Source organism: Frankliniella occidentalis, unplaced genomic scaffold (genome assembly GCF_000697945.3).
Source record: "Frankliniella occidentalis isolate FOCC.00 unplaced genomic scaffold, Focc_3.1 Scaffold161, whole genome shotgun sequence".
NCBI lineage: Eukaryota > Metazoa > Arthropoda > Insecta > Thysanoptera > Thripidae > Frankliniella > Frankliniella occidentalis.
In genome coordinates this window covers 61,679-72,293 of record NW_026267287.1, presented here as the reverse complement: position 1 = coordinate 72,293, position 10,615 = coordinate 61,679, and the positions used below count along the sequence as shown (strand labels likewise).

Sequence of the window (10,615 nt, the reverse complement as noted above, 5' to 3'; positions counted from 1 at the left end):
AAAAAGTAGTGTCAAACTTGAAAAAAGGTCCATTGTTGGTCACGCCTACAACATTCCCAGTTTCGAATGGTACAAGTATCATAAGTGTACATATTCTGTACTCCGAGCATGAATAGCGTTACGCGTGACATCGCACTGAGATCAATACTCGTTCTTCTACCACTGAGTAGGTGCAGGTGGTGGTAAAGAACGAGTAAAAAACGTCTATTATGGAATGGTGAGGCCGCCAAGACCTACAGTTTGATACAACTGGCATAGTTGTAGGTGTTGTGGTTACCGAGATGAATCGAGTCGCTAAATTACACCAGACCAAGCACAATACTCGTTCTCCCACCTCCAAGAGGGAAGTGAGAGTGGAGGTAAAGAACGAGTAAAAATTCAAAGTCTCGAGCTCATCATCTCTTCTAGTGGAACAGACCGGACACCAGGTCAAAATAGACACAGCCATGTAATTCATGCATTTATTTATCATCTTAAATTAAATGCCAACAAAATTATGATAAAATCCATGTTACATACAGATTTACAAATAATATCAATGTAAAAAATGATTGAAGGTTGAAACCGATTTGTTGTAGAATCACCTATTGATAACATTTCAAGTTTAGAATCAGTGAGAAATGATACAGCAAACATTGAATCCGGCCAAATTAAATAATAAAGAGATATAAAACACGAAAGCTGCATTATATGTGATTATGTAACATAGGGAGCTTTTTTTTTTGACATGTTTAACTGATGACTTGTAAATTACACAATGATTGTAAAAGAAAACTTCTTAAATCCAAAGCATATCTTACATAATGGGGAAATATTAGTTACTTTTAGAAGAGACTGCGTGACTAGCAGATTAAATTATACCTTTATGAACACCTCTTATTTGTCACCTTAAGCAGATTTCTATATGGCACCACTGCAATCTTTTACACAATTCAAATTCACTGTCAAACCGCCTGGTTTGAAAATGGTTGCAACCTCTTTTAAGAAAAGTATGTTCACATTCTTTCCAAGCAAGCCAACTCAAACCACTCCAACATAGATACAGAAAAAGATGTAAAACAAGGAGACAAAGCAAGAAAAGAAGAAAGAAAAAGAAATAAAAAAGGAAATAAGAAGGTAAAGAAAAAAAGAGGGAAATAAGAAGTAAAAGGAAGAGCTTGGAGTGACCACAAAAGAGTATCTCTCTGTATACCCGGTCTACCTACTCCCGTAGGTGCGCGAAGAAAAATCAAGAACATGGAAATACAGATACCAAGAATAGTGCAATATCACTTCACAAGCTCAAGCACTTTCTTAAGAAGTTTGCTTGACTGCTTGAAGGAATAAAAAGAACAAATATACAAAGGTATTAAAGTTAGCAAAGAAATATGGAAAGGACACAATTTTGATTTCCTAAGTAAAGGCCACACTCATCACACATCTGATGGACCACTCACCCAAAATGAGAGTATTTACAGAACTTTAGGACATTTAATACTGTAATTAACTAGACTATACCCATGGCATGATTAGATTTCTCTACAAATTGGAATTTTGTCTGTGTCACCTTTCAGCAAACAGTATATTGCAATTTTTTTTAAAAAGAAAACCCCTAAAAAGATTTAATCAATCACAAATTTTTCATTAGAATACTGAAAAATATATCTCCCCAACATAATTTGCAAAATGCAAACACTCCCTTCAACAGTCTCACCAACTTTCCACACAGTACATATTTATCTCAAAAGATCACACTAAAGTAGCATCTACATGTTTTGTCTTGTGGGATAAGGGATATGACATTATTTAAGTTGGCCTCACTCATGTGGTGATAAAGCGCAGCCTCTGCAGAATACAATAGTGCACACTGAAATTTTTCGGAGTCAGTCCCCGGAAATAGTCTCCAGTTGTCCCTAGTATGAGGTCATTAAAATCCATTAATTGTTAAGATAACGAAATAAAACTAAAATTAGAAATGAAAATAAACAATTAACATTAAATATGAAACTAAGATTCAGTGACAATACTTGAAGTTTTAATTTACTAGGCTCATAGCACCAACAAGTGTCTAGCAAACAGGCAAGCACACAACATAACTGCATTTCAAGAAATCAGACTTCTTTAAACATTACATCAACCCCTCAGAATCTAGGGATGCAAAAGGTCAAGTGGTGACAGAAAGCTCACAAGATAGATATCTATGCTTCTTTACTAAAGAGAAGTGCATATATACACATATGATATCATGGAATCAGCAGTATTTAAGCAGGTTGATAAATTTGGGTACAAAAAAAGTGAGTATTCTATCCACATTTCTTTAATAGCTGTTGAGTTCTGTCTGACTACAGTATGTAATTAAATGTGAAAATGATATTACAGTTACAATCACAAGCAAGACATAAGCGAGTCATTTAAGCAATCACAGACAGTGAGAATAGCACACAAGCGTGGCTCAATCAATCTTCACATACATTCTTATATGGTACAAATATCAATCATTCTTCTGATGTCAATGGTTACGCCAAAAAAAATTCTATAAGTAGGAGAGCTAGTGCGTTGGCTAGAACTCAACTGGCTAGAACCAAATTTCTCCCTCACAGTACATAAAAAATTAATAAGAGATCAAAAACAACATAACGTACACTATCAGTAATTACGCTGCTTACAAAACAAAAATTAATTTAAGACAGATATTTTCTTAAATGAATAAGACTACACCTCATCTGTAATTACCAGTATGCAAGTATGCTAAACTAAGCTCCATCATGCTAACCTTCCTATTATAAGCTCATAGACCATGACTAACAAATAAGGCTCAAATATCATGAATATGGCTTGACTCTGACTAAAGATAATTAAAATCAAACTAAGTTAATAAATTCAACAGCTCAATTAAAGCTAAAAATTAGATTGCTCCAAAAACAAATGACCAGAGAGAGAAACAGACCTAAAATAACAATAACAATAAAAACTTATGTAAAAAAAAGGGGAAAAAAAGGGTAACATGATAACCTTTTACTAAATAATACAATCTTTGCACTTCATTCAGGCATAGACAAGTTCGAGAGTCGTTTAAAATCGAGACGAATGGTCATGAGTAGCAACAACTGCAGAGCGACGCACCAAACCTTTGCGATCACCACGACAGCATAACAACCACTCCTCATCAACTTCAAGAACTAAGCTGAGACGCTCTCCTGTACTGAATGATAAGTGTCCACTATCGGACGCCAGCTGATGTTTAATTGTTCTCACATATCTGAAAAATACAACAGTAATTAATAGATACTTAAAACTACAGTACCTACTGGTGAGAGCTCACAACTGCAAGTAGTACAGTACCTTGGCACAGGCTTAGCTTTCCGTGCAGACGGAGCAGGTCGGCTGACTGAAGCAGAGTTAGCGCGGCGCTGAGAAACTCTTTTGGAGGTGTCTAACTGACCGACAGGACTGTAAGGTAAACTGCTAGGTCTTGTAGCGGGGCTGCGGGGCTCCACAGCCAGTGACTGGTCCACACGGCTCGAGCGTGTCACTACCGATGGAGGCCGCTTGCCCTTCGGGAGAAAAAAACCCAACAGAAATTCAATAAAGAAAAGGATGCATTGAATTGCTCCTCGCCAACTACTCTAACAGAATCAGACAAGGAATTCTACCTGCGCAGGAGGTAGGCTTGGTCTTCGAATGGGATTTTGAGCCTGGGTAGGAGATGTGGCACTCCGCGGGAGGGGAATGCCCGTTGGAGGTCGAACAGGCGAAGTGACTGGCCGAGGTATGCGAGACATGGAGCTTGTGCTGCTTGTCGTGCTTCCTGGACTGTGAAGTGAAGATCTTGAGGTTGATTTGACTGGGGACATGGCTGGCGACGTGCGAGTGCTTCCACTGTGAATGGTAAAAAAAAAGGAATTTATTTAGTTTCACGTGTAAACCTTTTCATCAGTGACCTAGAGAGAAAGGACTAACCTGAAAGAAGGCCTTGACCTCACTGCTTTAGTTGGGGAAGCTTCTGGAGAGGGCCGTGTACTCTGGTCCCTAGATTCAGTTCCACTGCCACTCAACTTTTCCCATTTCATTTGAAGCCGGCGGAACTTACCACCCACTCCTAGGGCATTTGCTCGTCTGGCTTTAGCTGCTGCCCCGGAACGGTCAGACAAATCTGTGTCGGTGTTATCCATGTCACTACAATGGCTGACCAGGGTCACATCCTCACTTGTTGATTGGTCAGATTGTACTCGCTGCTGAGGTGTAGCTGGAGTTGCAGCATTAAGGCTGTCTGAAAAATCCTGCTAAAGAGACAACCACATTAGATTATTTCAGCCACTATGCAAACTATCTCAACCAAAGGCTACGGTATGAAACTCAACTTACTTCCTCAGCATCTTCAGCCAATAGCCGATCAAGAGCTTGGCTGAGTTTAGACCCCAGCTGGACGCCACTCCACCGTTTACGCAAAGGGTTTGAAGGGTCAAGGAGGTCTCCAGAGGGATCAACACAAGAACGAGGTCTTCTCAACTGTCGAGCCCGACTATTGCGCTTCATTGGTGTAGTAAGATGGGTAGAATTGGCTGAAAGCTCAAGGTGTTCTGGGAGTGGATTTTCAGATGAGATATCTCTGAAAAGATTAAAGATAAACAACATGCCATTACAATTGATGTGATGTATAGGAGAATACTAATTAAAAAGTCATGAAAAATAACTCACCCTTTGAACAAAGGGGCATATTCTTCTGCAATTGTCAGTTGACCAACAGAGTTTTGAATAGAACGCACAAGGCGTAAAAGTGATGTTGGTGAAGTGGCAGCAGCAGCGCCCAAACGCTGCAAACTTTGATGCAGTTGGCGGCACTCAAAGAGGAGATCAAGATGGAATGGCAACAGAGCAAGAGGTCTCAGAGCTGCAAGAAGGCTGTCAGTAAGAGAGTGGTACAAAGGACCACCACGTAATGAGAGGACTAAAAGAGCCTCAGTGCTGTAATGTTTTCGGAGAATGCTTTCCCTCGTTCGCAGGTAGCCCATCCATGCATCCACCGACCTTACACTGAAATGGATAGAAAATGTTAGCTTAGAATCCCTCCAGACTCAATAGGAATATTGTTCATAGATCAGATTTAAAGTTCAACGTACTTAAGGAGTCCGAAGACAAAGGCATTGAATTTAAGTAAGCCTTCAGAAAAGACATCCTCACTGTTCAGGCGCAATACAAGCTCATTGAGAGAGCGCGTCATATGGCCTTGCTGAGCAGATGCCTCAACCACTTGCCACACAGAATTAGAAATATCTCCGAAAGCAGTTGCAATGTTAGCCAAAAGGCCATCACTAAGAACAGCATAAAGTGCTGGGCACAAGGTCCCAATGACTGAGTTGGCAACTGCAGGGGTGATGCCAGAGTCACCTAGCCTTGAACACTCTCCAGGTGTAGATGCTCCAGAGAAATGTGAAATCACTTCCTCAACAGCATCTGACACTGCCCCAATAAGTGCTAAAAAAAGAGGAAGAATGAATTAGCGTCATAATACTACAGAGAAGAAAAATACATATAGAGAAATTTTATTAAAAATATTCCTTACCCTTTTTGGACTCAAAGTCAGGTTTCATATGACTAGAAGGGGTGGTAGAAGATGGAGCTGAGCAGTGTTCATCTGCACTGGAGTCACCAGGGTCCTCCTCCCGAATTGGCAAGTCTGACAATGGCTGTTGCAGCTTGCATTGGTACTGACGGTTCCCAAGTAAAGCTGATACATTTGGTGAATTGGGTGGGGTCTTCATCTCTCCAACTGTTGAACTTGGCTGTAGCTTAGCAGCACTACCAAATGAAACTGCTTTCGAGGTCTGCTGTGTTGCTGGTTCACTCGTATCTGATCCTGTGGTGCTTAAAAATCTACTGACTTGAAGCCTCAGTCTTGCCATTTTCTCATCATCCCATTCAGATTCAGAAGATACATCTGAGAGTCCTGCAGTGCTCATATGAATGTAGTCTGATAAACGTAAAACATCTTCAAATTCTGCATGGCTGCAAAGGTGGTGATGGTGATGGTTGTGATGCTCAGAGCCATCTACAACTAGTCCTTCATCATCATCCCCACAAGCAGAGTCTTCATGACGCCCAGCAGCTCGTGACCTACGATCACTCTGCCCAGGGAGGAAATACGGCTCTTGCAAAGAGCAACGTTTGTTTGCCACATTTACATTTTGACCAGCTCCCATTTCAAACATACTGAACCTCTTGTTTGCTGCTTCTTTTCTCATTTTACTGTTAGAAACAACATCACCATCCATGCCAGTTCGCAGGATGCCTTTAGGTAGTGGTGGTCTAGGAGGCACAGGTGACTGTGGCGAAACTTCTGGATTTCCTCCATTCTTCTTGCCATCCTTAGCTCCTGGCAATGAAATGGATCTCTTTGGAAGAGGAGGGGCATGAGCTGAAACTGCTGGTTTTTTCTTCTCAGTGCCCATGAGACTGGCCTCTGAACTCACGCTGTCATACCGATACACATAAAGAGGATTGTAATTTGGAGACTGAGTAGATGAGTCAGTTAAAAGAGTGGATGAGCCTCTATATCCAGATGAGGGTTGAGTATTAGTGCTGGAGGCCGAAGACAAGTTAGTGCACTCACAACCTGGGTTAGAGTGACGGTTTTTCAAAGGTGCTGATGCACAGAAAAGAGGATGAACATCTGGCTCACAAAGATTTTTAGCATCTATATGCTTCAGAACTTCTGGTATATCTGCAAGAAGTATCCTATATTCCTTAGGAAGAAGAACTGAGAGAGAATTCCAATCTTGAATGTGATTAAAACCTTTCTTGCGAAGATTTTCAACATCACTGCAGGAGAAAGGTCTAAGCGGCTTCAAACTCTTTTTTGGCTGCCTCAGGCAAGCTGGAATTTTAGATATCAAATCAGCATTGCCGGTGTTTGTAGTAGCAGAAAACTTTTGAGGCCTAAGATACACCTTAGTGAGATCTAGATTAGGTTTTTTCTCCTTCAAAAACCCAAGGTCAGGAAGAGCATAGTTGGGATAATACACATAGACTGGCTTAGTTCCCTTTTCTGTTTGATCATCTTCTTTTTCTTCCTTCTCGGTGTGAGCTGATTGCAAAGCACTTTCTTTCTTGGGAGGAACCTTCACTTCTTGTAGTGTTGCTTTGGATAAGACATCCAACATACATGAGGTCTGCATACTTCTATTAATTAGAGGTAATTGGCATTGTGTCGCTGAATGCTTTCTACAATCCTTATTCTCACAACCGCAACAGCAACAGTTAGCTAGACTTCCACGAGGCGATTGTCGTCTACTATCTAAAGCAATATCCTCTCTCTCCAAACTATTATTATTATTCACATTATATCGCCGGCAATGGAACAAATCGCCCTCAGTCTTATTCAAACCATGGACATGGCCATGGTGACTAGAGTAGTTGGAACTGTCATCACAACTATGAACATTTTCCAAAGTTGAGTCTCTGGCCATGCTGTTAATTTTAGATATACTTTCTGAGACTTGCTCAACTGACTCAGAGTGTTCTGATGGGCCTTCTGCCTCTTCCTCTGCAATTTGTTCATGTGTTCTCTGAGCGCCATCTTCAAGACGATACAAACTATCTTCAAACGTGCAGGTAGAGCAGTCAGTCATTTCTTCTCCACGGACCCAACTTCCATTATTCTTTCGTGGATGCCCACAATTAAGAGAGTCAATGCTCCTGAAACTCAGTTTATTGTTAACTTTCGTCATGCTTTCTTCAGGAAGACATTGACACTCATCAACACTATTATCATTTCGGGTCACTTCCACACCTTGGCATGATCGGAACACTTGCTTGCCACGACAAGACTGACTGATTGCTCCATTGCTCTGCCACTCATTATTGTTACGCCTCATTGGACCTGATGCAGACCTGATGCATGAGTCACTGTCCCAACAATCACTCACAGACGTGGAATGATCAGTCCCTGAACCACTTCGTTGTTTCATGAATAATCTTACAAGGTTAATACCTCCAGCTGGCTTGCTTCCACTACAACTGCTCGCACCACTAGATGTAAGTGGGCTACCATTACAACGAACGTCATAAAGTTTCACACAGGAGGATTCAATGGAAGATGATGTGCTAAGAGCTAAACTTGCTCTTATCTGCTGTTTTATACGCTGCTGGTGCTGCTGACGCTGTTGTTGTTGTTGTCTTGCCAAATTTGGCAAGCTGCGACTTTTAACAGCTGTTTGCTCAGTATTGTCAGGTTGTGATTCCTCCTCAGTCCCTTGTGTTGTGTTGTTGTTGCCAGAAGGGTGCCGGCTCAGCTGCTGCTGCTCCAGTGGATTTTCTGCATCAGGCTTCTTCAGCTTGCTCCAAGTTGTGAATGTGGAGTCAGATCTTGCCATATTATTATGAGAAGATGTCAATAGTTGCTTGCAGTTTGGTCGACCACAGCCATTCTTTGAACTTTTTCCAGAGCCTGTAGACGTCAGAGAAGAATTTAGTAGCCTTTGCTCAGCTGCAAGCACTGCTGCAAGGGCTGGGTTCATCATACGACTGTTTTTGGACCAATTGTGGCTGTCGGTACTTGTCTCGCTGTCACCTGTGAATAGACAAAATTGTTTTGGTTAAAAAATTAAAGTACAAATGTCATAAATATTTTGTTTCATAGCATGCAAAAACTTAGATACTTACCCTGATCATGGTATTCTTCAGAATCCTCTGAACCCATAGTTGTAGATCCTTCAAATGCTATTGTGTAATTATCTTTGTTTGCTTGACAGGTAAGCATAATGTCAGAGTCTAGAGAGTCTACACTAAAGTTGATAGTGCCAGGTACGGCACTTTCCTTTACAGGTGAAAATAGTAACTCAGATTTGCAAATAGACATTGTATCAATGGACCCTGCTGAGTCTTCGCCCTGCAAATAATTAATAATCTGCATTAGAAAGTTAACTTCTAGTTGAAACTGAATGTGACAAAACATAGAGGCGTGAATGCAAGACTTGTTTATAAGCATTTGTGAACTTGGATGTAAGGATTAAAGGGAGTGAGCGAATCACACGCAAATATCCAAAAGCTGATGGACAAAAGAAAACAAAGCAACAAACCTGTGAGCTACTATGTGGGCTTAGAGATGAATCAAAATCAAATTTTCCCATCATGGAGGATGTTAAGGCTGATATGCTAGCAAACATCTCTCCCTGACTATTGCTCTGGAAAAATAAGTAAAATTGTACTATAAAAAACAAATGAACAAGACCAAACTGCCCACAGCTTCACAGGTGAAGCAAAGAAGATATCATAGCAAAAAGAAATAATGATAAGAAATGTCAAAGGCTTTTACCTCTGCACCCTTTTGTAGGTCACACATGGTTGGGAGTGTGTTGAGCAAGGAGTGGATATCCTCAGCACAAAAGTTCTCCATGTCGACTTCAGCAAGATTAGCGTCCAAATTTCTTGCAAGATCATCATAAAGACCACAGGCCTTATCATCAACTCCGCTGGTCAGCAAACCCCTTGCATATGATTCAGAGAGGGATGACAACACACTAACTTGGTGGTGCATGCCCTCTCGATACCTTCAATTGAAAATAAAATAAAGATAATGCTATAGTCACAGTAAAAAGAATAAAGTTGCATGATATTTTAAGTTCACAGACTCATACCCGTAATCCAAAAACCATTGGTATTCAGAGTTGTCTTGGATGAAGTCCGCATCATTTTGAGAAGATGTGTTGCTAACATAGCTTGCTGCGTAGCTAGCTGTTGTTTCGCCATTGTTGTTAGAGTTTAAATCACCTGGGCTCAGCACCCCGGTGCCTTTTCCTATCTCTTCCGTCATCCTGGTTCTGCCGCCAGGCGGCAAGCCTGTGAACAAGAAACACAAAAAACGTTTATTAGGATACACTCATTCTATTAGTCACAGCATCATGTAGATTTTTAAAACATCACTTCACTGCTAAAACCCAATAAAAAAAAATGAAAGCTAAGAAAATTACCAAGACGAGGAACTGAGATAAATCAACTATCATACAATAAAGAAATAGACATTTAATCAAATAGCCTGGTGAAATTAACTAATAAGGGACCATGAAAAACCCGTCTGCCTTTAAAACGACATACGTTTTACACATGATGGTACACATTTGGAGACTGAGGTTCGAACGTCTTTGAACCAGTCGGTTATAACCTCTAAACGAGGTGACATTGCTATGTTCACTAGCGATTAAGATCATGAGACACGCCGAGCACAGGTCCATTCGCACACTGAGGTGCGCATCCACAGCTGGTGACGTGGGGAAAATGTAAACAAACTAGATTTTGGCGGAAAAGGGAGATGGTACATCCCCGTGACGTCACAGGACCCAAATATCCTGACGTGACAATTCCTTGACGGCCACACAATCTGCACAAATTCACTTACAACTGGTGAACCTCATCTCCGTTGGTCGGCATGTCGATCAAAGAAAAGAATGAGGGCCCATTTCAGCTCCAAGTGCGAAATTCTAGCGAGATAAATGACATGTTTTCAGAGGTGTTGTGACCAGACGGCCAGACGGCTAGCAGACGAGCAGAAAGTCTTCGGATCGCGGAGGAGGGAGGGCGGGGGAAAGGAGACCGAAGAGAGGTGGGGGAAGTAAGGAGGTGAAGGATGAAGGGGAAGGGG

The 10,615-nt window shown here is 41.2% G+C and overlaps 1 protein-coding gene across 4 annotated transcripts; it reads right to left on the bottom strand.

The window, feature by feature from the left end:
- Nucleotides 1-447: 447 nt before the first annotated feature.
- LOC113210579 (uncharacterized) lies at nucleotides 448-10,537 on the bottom strand. Of its 4 annotated transcripts, none has more exons than XM_026428648.2 (13): nucleotides 10,373-10,537; nucleotides 9,615-9,816; nucleotides 9,293-9,527; nucleotides 9,057-9,161; nucleotides 8,641-8,866; nucleotides 5,543-8,548; nucleotides 5,100-5,454; nucleotides 4,678-5,013; nucleotides 4,345-4,588; nucleotides 3,940-4,262; nucleotides 3,633-3,858; nucleotides 3,322-3,533; nucleotides 448-3,238 (listed from the first exon to the last, which is right to left on the bottom strand). In XM_026428648.2, the coding sequence occupies exons 1-13, from the start codon at nucleotides 10,386-10,388 to the stop codon at nucleotides 3,052-3,054; spliced, it is 5,673 nt and encodes a 1,890-aa protein (XP_026284433.1). In that variant the 5' UTR covers nucleotides 10,389-10,537; the 3' UTR covers nucleotides 448-3,051. The 4 variants fall into 4 exon arrangements, with proteins under 4 accessions (XP_026284433.1, XP_052127364.1, XP_026284432.1 ...); XM_052271404.1 differs by lacking the exon at nucleotides 10,373-10,537 and adding an exon at nucleotides 10,072-10,229 and having other exon boundaries at nucleotides 3,940-4,259; XM_026428647.2 differs by lacking the exon at nucleotides 10,373-10,537 and adding an exon at nucleotides 10,072-10,228.
- Between the last annotated feature and the right edge of the window lie 78 nt (nucleotides 10,538-10,615).

Coding starts and splice junctions, on each gene's coding strand:
- LOC113210579 (XM_026428647.2), bottom strand. CDS start 10,156: ATGTCACCTCGTTTAGAGGTTATAACCGACTGGTTCAAAGACGTTCGA. Junction 3,859..3,939: donor AGGTCAAGGCCTTCTTTCAG/GTTAGTCCTTTC, acceptor TACCATTCACAG/TGGAAGCACTCGCACGTCGC. Junction 3,239..3,321: donor AAAGCTAAGCCTGTGCCAAG/GTACTGTACTAC, acceptor TGTATTTTTCAG/ATATGTGAGAACAATTAAAC.